Source organism: Salmo salar, chromosome 26, assembly GCF_965601325.2.
Source record: "Salmo salar chromosome 26, fSalSal1, whole genome shotgun sequence".
Lineage (NCBI taxonomy): Eukaryota > Metazoa > Chordata > Actinopteri > Salmoniformes > Salmonidae > Salmo > Salmo salar.
In genome coordinates this window covers 3,766,694-3,782,186 of record NC_138316.1, presented here as the reverse complement: position 1 = coordinate 3,782,186, position 15,493 = coordinate 3,766,694, and the positions used below count along the sequence as shown (strand labels likewise).

Below are 15,493 nucleotides of genomic sequence, written 5' to 3'. Positions count from 1 at the left end.
TATCGAGGCAGGCTCTGGCTGAAACACTTTATCGCTTTTGGCAAGTGGTCACTCAGAGTACTATGGGCTTAGGCGCGTGCCCGCTTCGACCGAATGCTTTCTTTTCCTTTGTCTGTTTATATAAACGCAGATTCCTGGTCGGAATATTATCGCTTTTTTATGAGAAAAATGGCATAAAAATTGATTTTAAACAGCGGTTGACATGCTTCGAAGTACGGTAATGGAATATTTAGAATTCTTTTGTCACGAATTGCGCCATGCTCGTCACCCTTATTTACCCTTTAGGATAGTGTCTAGAACGCACGAACAAAACGCCACTGTTTGGATATAACGATGGATTAATTTGGACCAAACCAACATTTGTTATTGAAGTAGAAGTCCCGGGAGTGCATTCTGACGAAGACAACAAAGGTAATAACATTTTTCTTATAGTATATCTGACTTTGATGAGTGCTAAACCTGCTGGGTGTCTAAATAGCTAGCCCTGTGATGCCGGGCTATCTACTGAGAATATTGCAAAATGTGCTTTCACCGAAAAGCTATTTTAAAATCGGACATATCGAGTGCATAGAGGAGTTCTGTATCTATAATTCTTAAAATAATTGTTATGCTTTTTGTGAACGTTTATCGTGAGTAATTTAGTAAATTCACCGGCAGTGTTCGGTGGGAATGCTAGTCACATGCTAATGTAAAAAGCTGTTTTTGATATAAATATGAACTTGATTGAACAAAACATGCATGTATTGTATAACATAATGTCCTAGGGTTGTCATCTGATGAAGATCATCAAAGGTTAGTGCTGCATTTAGCTGTGGTTTTGGTTTTTGTGACATTTATATGCTAGCTTGAAAAATGGGTGTCTGATTATTTCTGGCTGGGTACTCTGCTGACATAATCTAATGTTTTGCTTTCGTTGTAAAGCCTTTTTGAAATCGGACAGTGTGGTTAGATTAACGAGAGTCTTATCTTTAAAATGGTGTAAAATAGTCATATTTTTGAAAAATTGAAGTAATATCATATCTAAGGTATTTGAATAACGCGCCACAGGATTCAACTGGCTGTTGAGTAGCCCATAGAGGTTAACTAATGAATTTATCCTATGCAGCAGAGGTAACTCTGGGTCTTCCTTTCCTTTGGCGGTCCTCATGAGAGACAGTTTCATCATAGCACTTGATGGTTTTTGCGACTGCACTTGAAGAAACGTTTAAAGTTCTTGAAATGTTCCGTATTCACCGAGCTTCATGTCTTAAAGTAACGATGGACTGTCATTTCTCTTTGCTTATTTGAGCTGTTCTTGCCATAATATGTACTTGGTCTTTTACCAAATAGGGCTATTTTCTGTATACCACCCCTACCACGTCACAACACAACTGATTGGCTCAAACGCATTAAGGAAAGAAATTTGTGGAATTAACTTTAAACAATGCACACCTGTTAATTGAAATGCATTCCAGGTTACTACCTCATGAAGCTGGTTGAGAGAGTGGCAAGAGTGTCAAAGCCGTCATCAAGGCAAAGGGTGGCTACTTTGAAGAATCTCAAATATAAAATATATTTTGATTTGTTCAACACTTTTTTTGGTTAATACATGATTCCATATGTGTTATTTCATAGTGTTGATGTCTTCACTATTATTCTACAATGTAGAAAATAGTAAAAATAAAGAAAAACCCTTGAATCAGTAGGTGTGTCCAATCCTTTGACTGGTACTGTATATTGTGTTATTTTGTGGCTGGTTATGACACCTACATAAGAGTGTCAGAACCTACCAAGGTAGTACTTTTATGGCTGGTTATGACACCTACATAAGAGTGTCAAAACCTACCACACAAGGCAAAATATTCCATTACACCATAGCCTACTTGTCAATGTTTATGTCATATAACATTGACAAGTAGGTGAAATTTATTGTCAATCAGTGTTGCTTCCTAAGTGGACAGTTTGATTTCACAGAAGTGTGATTGACTTGGAGTTACATTGTGTTGTTTAAGTGTTCCCTTTTATTTTTTTGAGCAGTGTAGTAAAAAGCTTTGCGGCACCTTAAATGACATTTTGGGGGAAAAAGACTACTAGGCTCCATCATTCATTGAATCACATGGCTCATTCATCACAAAGCCCACTGATATTGCCAACTACTTTAATGACTTTTTCATTGGCAAGGTAAGCAAACTTAGGGATGACATGCCAGCAACAAACGCTGACACTACACATCGAAGTATGACAGAATTATGAAAGACAAAAATTGTACTTTTGAATTATGTGTGGAAGAAGTGAAAAAAATTATTGTTGTCTATCAACAGTGACAAACCACCGGAGTCCAACAATCTGGATGGAAAATTACATTTTATTTACATTACATTTAAGTCATTTAGCAGACGCTCTTATCCAGAGCGACTTACAAATTGGTGCATTCACCTTATGATATCCAGTGGAACAACCACTTTACAATAGTGCATCTAAATCTTTTAAGGCGGGGGGGGGGGGGGGGGGGGGGGGTTAGAAGGATTACTTTATCCTATCCTAGGTATTCCTTAAAGAGGTGGGGTTTCAGGTGTCTCCGGAAGGTGGTGATTGACTCCGCTGTCCTGGCGTCGTGAGGGAGCTTGTTCCACCATTGGGGTGCCAGAGCAGCGAACAGTTTTGACTGGGCTGAGCGGGAACTGTGCTTCCTCAGAGGTAGGGGGGCCAGCAGGCCAGAGGTGGATGAACGCAGTGCCCTTGTTTGGGTGTAGGGCCTGATCAGAGCCTGAAGGTATGGAAAATGACAGGATAATAGCAGACGATATTGCCACATCTTCAATTTAAGCCTACTAGAAAGTGTATGCCCTCAGGCCTGGAAGGAAACTAAAGTCATTCGGCTTCCCATGAACAGTAAAGCCCCCTTTACTGGCTCAAATAGCCGACCAATCAGCCTGTTACCAACCCTTAGTAAACTTCTGGAAAAAATGGTGTTTGACCAGATACAATGCTATTTCACAGTAAACAAATTGACAACAGACTTTCAGCACGCGTATAGGGAAGGACACTCAACAAGCACAGCACTTACACAAATTACTGATGATTGGCTGAGAGAAATTGATGATAAAATGATTGTGTTGGCTGTCTTGTTAGACTTCAGTGCAGCTTTTGGCATTATTGATCATGGAAAAACGAATTTGTTATGGCTTTACACCCTCTGCTATAATGTGGATAAAGAGTTACTTGTATAACAGAACACAGAGGGTGTTCTTTAACGGAAGCCTCTCAAACATAATCCAGGTAGAATCAGGAATTCCCCAGGGTAGCTGTTTAGGCCCCTTGCTTTTTTCCATTTTTACTAATGACATACCACTGGCTTTGCATAAAGCTATAATGTCTATGTATGCAGATGACTCAACACTATACATGTCAGCTACTTCAGCGACTGAAATGATTGCAACACTTAACAAAGAGCTGCAGTTAGTTTCAGAGTTGGTGGCAAGGAATAAGTTAGCCCTAAATATTTTTAAAACTAAAAGCATTGTATTTGGGACAAAACATTCACTAAACCCTAAAACTCAAATAAATCTTGTAACAAATAATGTGGAAAATGAGCAAGTTGAGATCAAATCAAATTGTATTAGTCACAGTGAAATGCTTACTTACGAGCCCCTAACCAACAGTGCAGTTTCAAAAAATACGGATAAGAATAAGAGGCTAAATTAAGAAGTAATTAAAGAGCAGCAGTAAAAAATAACAATATATACAGTGCCGGTACAGAGTCAATGTGCAGGGGCACCGGTTAGTTGAGGTAGTATGTACAGTACATGTAGGTACAGTTAATTAAAGTGACTATGCATAGATGACACCAGAGAGTGGCAGTGGTGTGGAGGGGGGGGGGAAGTCTTATGGCTTAGGGGTAGAATCTGTTTAGAAGCCTCTTGGACCTAGACTTGGCGCTCCGGTACCGCTTGCCGTGCGGTAGCAGAGAGAACAGTCTATGACTAGGGTGGCTGGAGTCTTTGACAACATCATGGTCCAAGCCCTCATTAATAGCCTCAATTATGACTATCCAATCTACTCATCAAATTAGGAATAGTAGGCTTACATTAGTATGCAAGTGCAATGATAGATGCATGAAATGCTTTATTAAAGGTGAATTGTTATGGTGAAAAAGTTGCTTCCCCAAAACTTAACTCATGCACCGCCTATGTAAGAGACACATGCTAATAGCTAGACTACAAGCTTTCTAGCTAGCTAATGTTGGCTAACTTGGTCTTGTTTTTAACACCTGGTTAGCATAACAGCTAACAACTAAACTTGAAATCAGACTTACCAGTGATGAAATGATCGGAACAGACCCTGTAATGACAGCTGTCTGGGTTCAGGTCTTGACAGGCAAAACAGTTTCTTTGCTTTTCTGACAGTTCTTGAATCTTGTCTCCTTGGTGTAATTTTTTTTAGGCACTGTTATCATGCAATTTGGGGTAGCCACTCAGCTGTTGTTGTCGTAAGAATTAATGCGGTGGTCTTCCAACATGGCTGCCAGGAGGCGTCGTACGTCAACTGCAAGCCCTCTATACCTGCCTGCTTTGTGCCAACACCTGTTCCAAAACGGTTGTACCAACATATTTTCCAATTCTTGTGCTGATACCTGTGCTGATAACTGAGCCAACATTCTTGTCTTACTGCTGTTACAGTTATACACAGGTTGCTCTTCTTTGGGCCTACAACAGTTGTGTGAGTGAGACTGTCTCTAGCTCTCTTGTTGTTCTTCGTCCAGAGTATCTTCGGAATGCCACGTGTGTGAGTGGCAGTGCCAGCGGAGGCTTCCACCTCATCTGGAAAGAGCAGGAAGCTGTCACTTGTGGGTACACTGTGGAGTGGTGCACAGTGGGAAGCGGAGTTTCCTGCACTCTGCAATGGAGGAAGGTGCCAGTGGGAAACACATCAGTGTCCCTACCAGCAGGTATCACATAACAAGTTTACACACACCACCATTATCCTTGTAGGTAACATTTTACATGAAGTCGCTGTGTAGTTATACTGTAATCACAGTAGTGACAAAGAAAATGGTAATTGTCCAATCTATTTCAACTTAAAGCCTACTGGCACTACCTTTTTAGTTACAATATATATATTTTGCAGGGGATTTTAAAGCGGGTCATAGGTACACCTTTGATATATATGGCTGCACTGACGAAGGAGACAAACTACTGGGGATCCGCACTGGCTACTCCCAGGAACTCAGTGAGTGAGTTACGTTGTGATTATGTGTTGTGACAAGTAAGAGATGGGTTGTGAAAGTTGTAGGGGATATCTCTCTCTCATGTTCAACCCCTTCCCCTCTCTTTCTCTCTTCCTCCTTTCTCTCAACCTATAGAGCCTGTCCAGTCTCCCAGGCTGGTTGAGCCCATTAGAACAACTTCCTCTTCTGTGACACTGGAGTGGCGTTACCATGAGGACGACCACTCTCACCCAGGGTTCATCACTGGTTACTTGGTAACCGTGCACAAGACAGGGTCTCAGAGGTCACCAGGTCATGTGCGAAGTGGGTATCATCAATATCAACATGGGTAACAAGCAATTCCATTTAAAAGAAGTCATGAGAGCATTTGTTCCTCTGACACAGTGTTTCCTGTATCTAGGTCCTTTTACCAAGATGGTGGCGGACCCCCACAATAAGTCTCTAACCATAGTAGGACTGCAGGAGCACCAGAAGTACACCTTCCATCTGAGTGCACTCACTAATGTTGGACCAGGCCCGCCAACTACTGTAACTGTCAAGACCCAGACAATCCGTGAGTCAAACTCCGGCTAGAGCACTCTAGGGGCAGGGGCAGACTGGGTCATACTGAAATGTATTAAATAAAACCTCTTAAACGTTAAGTCCCTTATATATGGGACTTTGAGTGGTTCTGGACTGGTTTCAGACCAACTTTTCTGTGTACAGAACGTTCTGTGAACGGCACAGCACACCGTGATAGCTCTGGTTGTCCCGCTTCACATGCTGCTCTGTCATAAGTTATGTGAAATGGTGCCAATTTTGCACTGTCACTAAGTATGATCATATTTATTTGACAGTTATAAGAGAAGTGGAAATATTATAGTAAGTTGTTTAGAATTTGATTGTTACTATATTTAGAAAGCATTTCAATCATTTCATGCCCTACTTTCATTCCCCCACTTTCGTTGAATAGGAAAAAATTCATACTGTGTACTTTGTGTCCTCAAGTGACTACATACTTTTTACCAGAAAGGGGAGATTTTGTTCTTTCTGACAGTACAATAATTACTAGGTATTGTTTATGGCTCTATCAAGATAAATAATAACTTTCGGGTATGCCTATTTAGGTGGAATTCTACATTTTGACATAAAATGTTACCTTTAAAATAAAGTCTAATGTCCCGGAGGCACACAATTATGTGGTGTGTTGCTCACTCTTTTTAAATCTGAAAGCACATTTGTATTTTAGATCATGACATTCTGAGCCCAGTAGTAATGACCTGGTGTTACAGTATGTGCTGCTGTGTCCTATGATAGCCTCTATTCTCCTGGCTAAGATCTTAACTCCTCTCCTGCTGCTGTTGGGGCTCGCCATCCTCCTGTGTCTATTCTGGAAAATGTGAGACTTTAAACACTATCCAGTCAACATTATCATGCACAATTTATTTTTCAAGATTAACATTGGTCCTCCATACCACTATGTCATCCTTAACAGTCAATGTGTAATGTGAACCCTGTCTAACCTCCTCTGTGGCTATCCTCCAGGCTGAGGAGTTGTATAGTGGAGCTGTTTGGGTACCCGGCTGGGATGAACATCAAACCAATTGAACTGGACCTCCACTTACATGAGGTACCGTGCAGTTCTGTACAGGCTTTCATATGTCTCATGTGTCTGAAGTTGATGAGTACTGCCTCTTTGTTCGAGGTGTTTTCTCTCATTTGGATTTACCTTAAACAGATGAGAATAAACGGATGTACAGTATGTTATAGTCACAATTATTGTTTTGCAATCTGATAGAATGACTGTACAACTTCTCGCCTGATTCCATTCATCCTCTATTCTGTCCATCACATCTACAGACCAGTGAGAGGCTGCGGTGTCTCAAGGTGGGGGACTGTGCCTGCAGTGACATCGAGATCTTGAGCGTCAGGCCAACCATGTCAGAGAGGACCCCTCTCATTCACCCCAAACTCCCCCGCCTTTCTTCCTCTTTCACCACCATTCCTTCCTCTTCATTCTGCCCTGTGCACCCTTCCTCCTACTCTTCATCCATGTCTTCCTCCTTGCCCTCCCTCTCACCTCCCTGCCCATCCTCTTCTACTCAACACCTGCACCAAAAAGGGTACTGTCCACAGTCACCCACAGAAGTCTGGGATAGCTCAGTCCAGACAAGCCTCACCAACAGAAGTTATTTCCCCTCTGTGGGGGCGGAGCAATCCGTTGAGCTGAAACCAATCAGAGTCACAGACAGCAGTGACATCTCCAGCTCACCAATCAAGCTCTCCAATCTCATCACCAGCGAGCCTTCTGAGGGGCCGCAGTTACGACCAGGGGCATTATTGGAGAATATTGATGGATACATCACCACTGACTCATTAGTTAAGTCAATGACTGCATATATGAATGGACAAAGCCATTGATTACATGACACCATTCATTCCTATGTGAAGACTTAATAGCGCACTGAAGCCAAATTAAGTCAGTCATGTAGACATAACATGCTCAGTTTGAGCTACTCCAGGAAGTGACGTTGCAGGTTAGCTTAGTGCTGCCCCTATCATTGAGTAACTCAACTTGAAGACCGACCGGTGTTGGCTGCCATTAGCAACTAAATTATCCTTCTAAATCAAATCAAATTGTATTTGTCACATGCTCCGAATACAACAGGTGTAGACTTTACCTTGAAATGCTTACCTACGAGCCCTTAACCAACAATTCAGTTAAAAAGTGAGATAAAAATGCAAATAAGAAAGGAGAAAAAAAGGAAATAGTAACACACTAAAAGAATAGTAACGAGGAGTACCGGTACCGAGTCAATGTGCAGGGGTATGAGGTAGTTGAGATAATTGAGATTAGTGGTGTAAAGTACTTAAGTAAAAATACTTTAAAGTACTACTTAAGTAGTTTTTTGGGGTATCTGTACCTTACTTCACTATTTATATTTTTGGCAACTTTTACTTTTACTTCACTACATTCCAAAAGAAACTAATGTACTTTTTACTCCATACATTTTCCCTGACACCCAAAAGAACTTGTCACATTTTGACAGGAAAATGGTCCAATTCACACATTTATCAAGGGAACATTCCTGGTCATCCCTAATGCCTCTGATCTGGCGGACTCACTAAACACAAATGCTTTGTTTGTAAATTATGTCTGAGTGTTGGAGTGTGCCCCTGGCTATCTGTCCCCAAAAGAATTGTGCAGTCTGTTTTGCTGAATATAAGGAACTTGAAATGATTTATACTTTTACTTTTTGATATATTTTTGTGATTACATTTACTTTTGATGCTAAAGTATATTTAAAACCAAATACTTTTAGACTTTTACTGAAGTAGTATTTTACTGGGTGACTTTCACTTTTACTTGAGTCATTTTCTAGTAAGGTATCTTTGCTTTTACTCAAGTATGACATTTGAGTACTTTCTCCACCACTGATTGAAATAATATGTAAATGTAGGTAAGGGTAAAAGTGTCTAGGCAATCAGGATAGATAATAAACAGCATAGCAGCAGCGTATGTGAAGTGTGTGAAAGTGTGTGTCTGTGTAGCATCAATATGTATGTGTGTGGGGGGGGGATATAATGCAAATAGTCTGGGTTGCCATTTGAATAACAGTCTTAGAATCAGATCAGGAGCCTGGGTCAATTGTGCACCGCCCTATGGGATTCCTGATAACGGCCGGTTGTGATACAGGCCGGGATCGAACCCAGGTCTGTAGAGACGGCTCTAGCACCGCTGCGCCACTCGGGAGGCCCCGGGATTTTTATGCGCTTCAACACTCTGTGGTCCTGTTCTGTTAGCTTGTGTGGCCTACCACTTCGTGGCGGAGCCGTTGGCGCTCCTAGACGTTTCCACTTCACAATAAATAGCACTTACAGTAGACCAGGGCAGAAATATGATGAACTGACTTGACGAACTGACTGCCAATGTTTGTCTATGGAGATTGCATGTCCATTTGCTCGATTTTATACACCTGTCAGCAACGGGTGTAGCTGAAATAGCCAAATCCACTAATTTGAAGGTGTGTCCACATACTTTTGTATATATAGTGTACATCTGGTGTGTTAGAAGCAATTATTAGTACCATGATTGTCTTCTAATTATTATTTTGTTTACACAAAGACAGACCATGAAGATTGCCATTTTTCCATTCACTATAATGTGGGATCCTGTTTTCTGCAAACAATGCCTAAAGTACCGCGGTCAGCCTTGAACTTCTGTTCTTCAGTGGGTGGGGCAGTCGTTCTCCCCTGAGTTAAGTAGTCAGTCTGATTCTGAAAGGTCAAGGGTCTGTTGGTGGGATATTTTGCTGGGAAGATGACAAGATGATGTATGGACAACGTGTAGGGTTCAAATAACACTTAAAATAATTTGAGCTGCTCTGACAAAAGTGGGTTGGACCAAAGTTTTTACTGTGGTTTTTATGCTTATGATGATGTCCTGATTTGTACTAGTGCCATGCACCCCAGAATACTTCCATTATTTGAACCTGGACTGTGTGTTGTTGTGTTTAGGGCAATGAATAATGTGCATAATGCATTCTATTTATATTGTGTAACTATATCTCATGTAAATAGACTCATTCACTTTCTCAGTTAAAGTATGTTAAATCCATTAGGCATGTTAAATCCATGCCAACATCACTAACACACCATCAGCTCCATGCTCTTAAGCAAATATGATCGTCTGTAGAAATATATCCGTTAGCATTTTGAGGACCTTCAGATCTACACAGCTTACTCAATACTCATGTTACTCATACTCATATTCCTCTCATCACATTGTCCATCTGCAGCCCAGACTTTTGAAAAGGTTGTGTAACTGAGAGAATATTGCCTCAACAGGCTGATTAGCCAACATCCTCTCGGTATCAAATGGAAGATCTGAGGGGAAATGGCTCAATACAAACTGCTGGGGTGAATGTGAATCGTAAATGCAACTTCAATCATATCTTTCTCAGGTCTATCGAAGCTACTGTATACTCTCATATAGGGGCTAAGTTCGAGGGTTAATTGTAGACTACATATTTTTTAACAGCCGTTACACTTCATAAACAAAATAAATCAAATGTTATTCGTCACATGCGCCGAATACAATAGGTGTAGACTTTACTGTGAAATGCTTACTTACAATCCCTTAACCAACAATGCACTTAAGAAAATATTTACTAAATAAACTCAAGTGGAAAAAATAGAATCAAATCAAAAAGCAACACAAGAAAATGACATAACAATAACAAGGCTATATACAGGGGGTACCAGTACCGAGTCAATGTACAGGTTAGTCGAGGTAATTTGCTAAGAAACTATGCGTAGATAATTAACAGTGAGTAGCAGCAGTGTAAAAACAAAGGGGGGATCAATGTAAATAGTCCGTGTGGACATTTGATTAATTGTTCAGCATTCCTATGGCTTGCAGGTAGAAGCTGTTACTACTTTAGGTGATTAGATGTCATTTCATGCAACCTGGAATCAGGGGTACACATAACATATTAAATGTAAATCCAGCACAATCCAATTAGTATATGTTATGTTTCGTATGGTATTGTAATGACCTGGCTGGGTCATAAAGGGAAAAGAGACGGACTCTAGGTGTGCAGGTCAGAACACAGGTTTATTCCTAAACTGGGCTATTGTTCAGGCCACAGCCCACGCCGCTAAATGCCGAACGTACACAATTATACCATGTCGAGTTAAGGGTCACTCCCATAGGAACAGATCAAGGCCCCGAACAGAGAAAAAGAAGATGAGACAGTAATCCCTATTTATGCATTTCCAAATCCCGCGGGATTACCCATCATACCCCCCCAACCTTTCCCTCTGTCCTGACATATTTAACCCCTGCTAGTAGCCATGAGAACCATAACACCCCCACAAACACAGAACACAATACTGGGTCGTTACAGTATGTATTCATGTGTGGATGTCCATCTATTTTCTATGATATGTTATGATTTCCAATTTGCTGTAGCTAATCCTTGGTGTCCACCTCACCAACAAACTATCATGGTCTAAACACACCAAGACAGCCATGAAGAGGACACGACAATGCCTATTCCCCCTCAGGAGATGGAAAAGATTTGGCATGGGTCCTCAGATCCTCAAAAATGTCTACAGCTGCACCATCGAGAGCATCCTGACTGGTTGCATCACTGCCTGGTATGGCAACTGCTCGGCCTCTGACCAGAAAGGCACTACAAAGGGTAGTGCGTACGGCCTAGTACATCACTGGGGCCAAGCTTCCTGCCATCCAGGACCTCTATACCAGGCGGTGTCAGAGGAAGGCCCAAAAAATTGCCAAAGACTCCGGCCACCCTAGTCATAGACTGTTCTCTCTGCTACCGCATGGCAAGCGGTACCGGAGCGCCAAGTCTAGGTCCAAAAGGCTTCTTAACAGCTTCTACCCCCAAGACATAAGACTCCTGAACAGCTAATCAAATGGCTACCCGGACTATTTGCATTGTACCCTCCATCTCCAATTTTACGCTGTTGCTGCCCTCTGTTTATTATCCATGCATAGTCACTTTACCTCTAGCTACATGTACATATTACCTCGACTAACCGGTGCCCCCGCATATTGACTCTGTATCGGTTCCCCCTATATATAGCCTCACTACTGTTGTTTTATTGTTGCTCCTTAATTATTAGTTATTTTTACATTTTTCTTATTTAACATTTATTTTTATTTGCTTCAGTTTATTTTTGTAAATACTTTAAGACTTATTTTTTTCTTAAAACTGCATTGTTGGTTAAGGGATTGTAAGTAAGCATTTCACTGTAAGGTCTACACCTGTTGTATTCGGGCGCATGTGACAAATACGATTTTCTTTTTTTTAATTTAGCTAGGTGGATTATGCTAACATGTGGATTTTTTCATTGTTTAACACAATACCATATGTATTTCATAAGGCCTTATTTTGAGGGCCTAGTTCTGCCCTAGTACAGGGGCCTGAAAGCCACAAAGTCAAATCAAAATCAAATTTTATTGGCCGCGAACACATATTTTGCAGATGTTATCGCAGGTGCAGCGACATGCTTATGTTTCTTGCTCCAATAGTGCAGTAATACATAACAAAACAAACAATACCCTGGGTCCAAATAATAAAAATAAAGAAATATAGAAATATCAGAAAGAGCAATGTCAGAGTCTGGCATTGGTGTGAAATAGACAGTATGGAAAGGATATGAATCAAAAAAGCTGTGTACTGTATAGCAGTAGCTACATAGGCTAGAATAGAGTATATAAATATGAAGTTGGTAAAACAGTGTGCAAACATTATTAAAGTGACCAGTGTTCAATGACTATGTACATAGGGCAGCAGTTTCTATGGTGCAGGGTAAAGCATCGTGTGATAGCCGGTTAGTAACAGTGACAAGTTTATCACAGGATAGTTGGTGAAGGCTGGCTAGTGGTGACTATTTAACAGTCTGATGGCCTGGAGATAGAAGCTGGTTTTCAGTCTGTTGGTCCCAGTTTTGATGCACCTGTACTGTCTCAACCTTCTAGTTGGTAATGGGGTAAACAGGCCGTGTCTTGGGTGGCTGACATCCTTGATGATCTTCTTGGCCTTCCTGTGACAGCGGGACTGTAGATGTCCTGGAAGGTAGGCAGTGTTCCCTCGGTGATGCGTTAGGCTGACCGCACCATCCTCTGGAGAACCCTGCGGTTGCAGACAGTGCAATTGCAAAATACAGCCTGACCGGATGCTCTCAATGGTGCATCCGTACAGGTTTGTGAGAGTCTTAGGGGCCAAACCAAAATCCTTCAGCCTCCTGGGGTTGAAGAGGCGCTGTTGCACCTTCTTTGCCACACTGTGTGAATGGACCATTTCAGTGATGTGCATGCTGAGGAACTTGAAACTTTTCACACTCTCGATATGAATGGAGGAGTGCTCACTCTGCTGTCTGTTGAAGTCCATGATCAGCTCCTTCGTTTTGTTGACATTGAGGGAGAAGTAATTTTTCTGGCACCACTTCACCTGGGCTCTGAACATCTCCCTGTAGGCTTTCTCGTCATTGTTGGTAATCAGGCCTACCACTGTTGTGTAGTCAGCAAACGTGATCATTGAGTTGGAGAAGTGTGTGACCACACAGTCATGGGTGAACAGGGAGTACAGGAGGAGGCTGAGCACATGTCCTTGTGGGGCCCCTGTGTTGAGAATCAGTGTGGCAGAGGTGTTGTTGCCTACCTTCACCACCTGGGTCCAGGATCCAGTTGCACAGGGCAGGGTTCAGACAAAGTGCTTATTGATGACCTTGGAGGGCACTATGGTGTTGAAGGCTGAGCTGTAGTCGATGAACAGCATTCTTACATAGGGGCGATAGTCATTTAGGTTAGTAACTTTCACTTTCTTGGGTACAGGAATAATGGTGGACATCTTGAAGCAAGGGCACACACTTAGTGTGTTGTGAAATCTGTTATGAATGTATTGTAATGATTTTAAAATTGTATAACTGCCTTAATTTTGCCGGACCCCAGGAAGAGTAGCTGCTCCCTTGACAGCAGCTGATGGGGATCAATAATAAATACAAAAACAAGTGGGGACAAAAGGCTGGGATAAGGATATATTGATTATGTCCATAAATCCTCCAGCCAGCTGGTCTGCACATGTGCTGAGGATGTGGCTTTAGATGCCATGTGGAGCGGCAGCCTTGCGAGGGTTAACGCTTAAATGTGTTACTCACATCACCCACAGCGAACGAGAGCTCACAGTCCTCGTGAGTGGTGGTGACCTGCGTCGGCGGCTCTATGTTTTCCTCGAAGGGGCAAAGAAGGTGTTTAGCTTGTCTGGGAGCGAGGCGTTTGTCTGGAGTCCCGGCCACATTTGTCTTTACAGAGGGCATAGCCGGTCTGTTTTCATACGTCCATGTTCCCAGTCACCTTGCCGTGGTTAAATACAGTGATTGGCACTTTGTTTTGCGCAAATGCTGCTATCTATCCACAGTTTTTGGTTTGGATAGGTTCTAATCACAGTGGGAACATCATCCTCTATGCACTTCCTGATGAACTCAGTCACTGAGTCAGTGTATATTTCGATACTATTCTCAGAGGCAACCCAGAACAGTTCCCAGTCCGCGTGATCAAAACAATCTTGAAGAATAGATTCCGATTGGTCAGACCAATGTTGAACAATCCTTACCACGGGTACTTCCTATTTAAGTTTCTGCCTATAGGAGGGGAGGTACACAATAGAGACATGATCTGATTTGCAGAAGGGAGGGCAGGGGAGGTCCTTGTATCAGTCCCGGAAAGCACAGTAGCAATGGTCAAGAGTGCTCGATGCGAGAGTAGCACAGGAGATGTGTTTATAGAACTTCGGTAGCGTTTTCGTCAGATTTCCTTTATTTAAGTCCCCAGTTACAATAAATGCAGCCTTAGCAGTGGAGGCTAGTAACTTGGAAAATTGAGGAGGATGGGAAAACCACGGTATAGGTGCGGAACGCACAGAAACCACAAAGTGTGTTTCAAAAATCATCAAAGACTAATTATTTTAATCTAAGGCATTTAATAAAGACATTTATAGTACAATATTATGGGGAAGGGGAATGAGAGGGCTACTTACAGTGTTGGAAAGGGATCACAGTAGTGATCGAATGAGGGTATGTGGCATGAGTTGAGGTGTTTAGAGGCTTGACCAGCGCAGGACAGGATTTTACTGGGAAGACAAAAACAATAACACAAGACACTCCACAGTTAGACAAAAGAGCTAAGAATGAGTTAGTCCAAGCAAGGAGTAAAATCTTTGATGTGTAATACTGTGATTGTGTATGTGATTGACTCTACATACAGTAAATACAAATAGCAAATACATTCCATTAAAGTTGCGCCATCGTAGATTTGGACAACGAGTTCCTCTATGAAGTTAAACTCAGACATAAAAATACAAATTCATAAAGTCCAACACAGACTGCGCATCTCGCCCACATGACATATCAAAGTAGCCCAAGAAACGTTCTTGACAGACATCTGCAAGCAGACTGGTGGCACCATAGGTCCCAGAGTGGTGGGGCAATTTTTACCCCTTGGGGCCTGAAGTTTTTCCTTATACGTTAACCTAGCTAGGAAAACTCTGCACCCTATAATGTATGACAGTGATTAATCAGTTGTAAAAAGGTTTTATATGGGCTATGATGGGACCAGCTTTTCCTAATCAAGTCACATTGTTTTAAAAAAACTTTGAAAAAACTCCTGGGCCTGGGGGGGATGAAAACCCTGTCAAACTGCAGCTACCTTATATTTGTTCATATAAATTATCTTTAGACTAGATTAGGAGGGGGATTTCCTCTACCCAGACACAGACAACA

At 41.8% G+C, this 15,493-nt stretch overlaps 1 protein-coding gene across 4 annotated transcripts in view; it reads left to right on the top strand.

Annotated features, from left to right (window-relative positions):
* The window catches only part of osmr (oncostatin M receptor), a 35,614-nt gene extending 25,825 nt beyond the window's left edge, over positions 1-9,789 (top strand). For all 4 annotated transcript variants that reach the window (XM_045708842.2, XM_014174916.3, XM_014174915.3 and 1 more), the window contains 7 exons: positions 4,742-4,927; positions 5,107-5,208; positions 5,342-5,509; positions 5,607-5,759; positions 6,503-6,584; positions 6,731-6,815; positions 7,046-9,789. In XM_045708842.2, coding sequence (XP_045564798.2) covers positions 4,742-4,927; positions 5,107-5,208; positions 5,342-5,509; positions 5,607-5,759; positions 6,503-6,584; positions 6,731-6,815; positions 7,046-7,606 — 1,337 coding nt within the window. In that variant the 3' untranslated portion in view covers positions 7,607-9,789. The remainder of the gene's footprint in view (positions 1-4,741; positions 4,928-5,106; positions 5,209-5,341; positions 5,510-5,606; positions 5,760-6,502; positions 6,585-6,730; positions 6,816-7,045) is intronic.
* Positions 9,790-15,493: the final 5,704 nt, after the last annotated feature.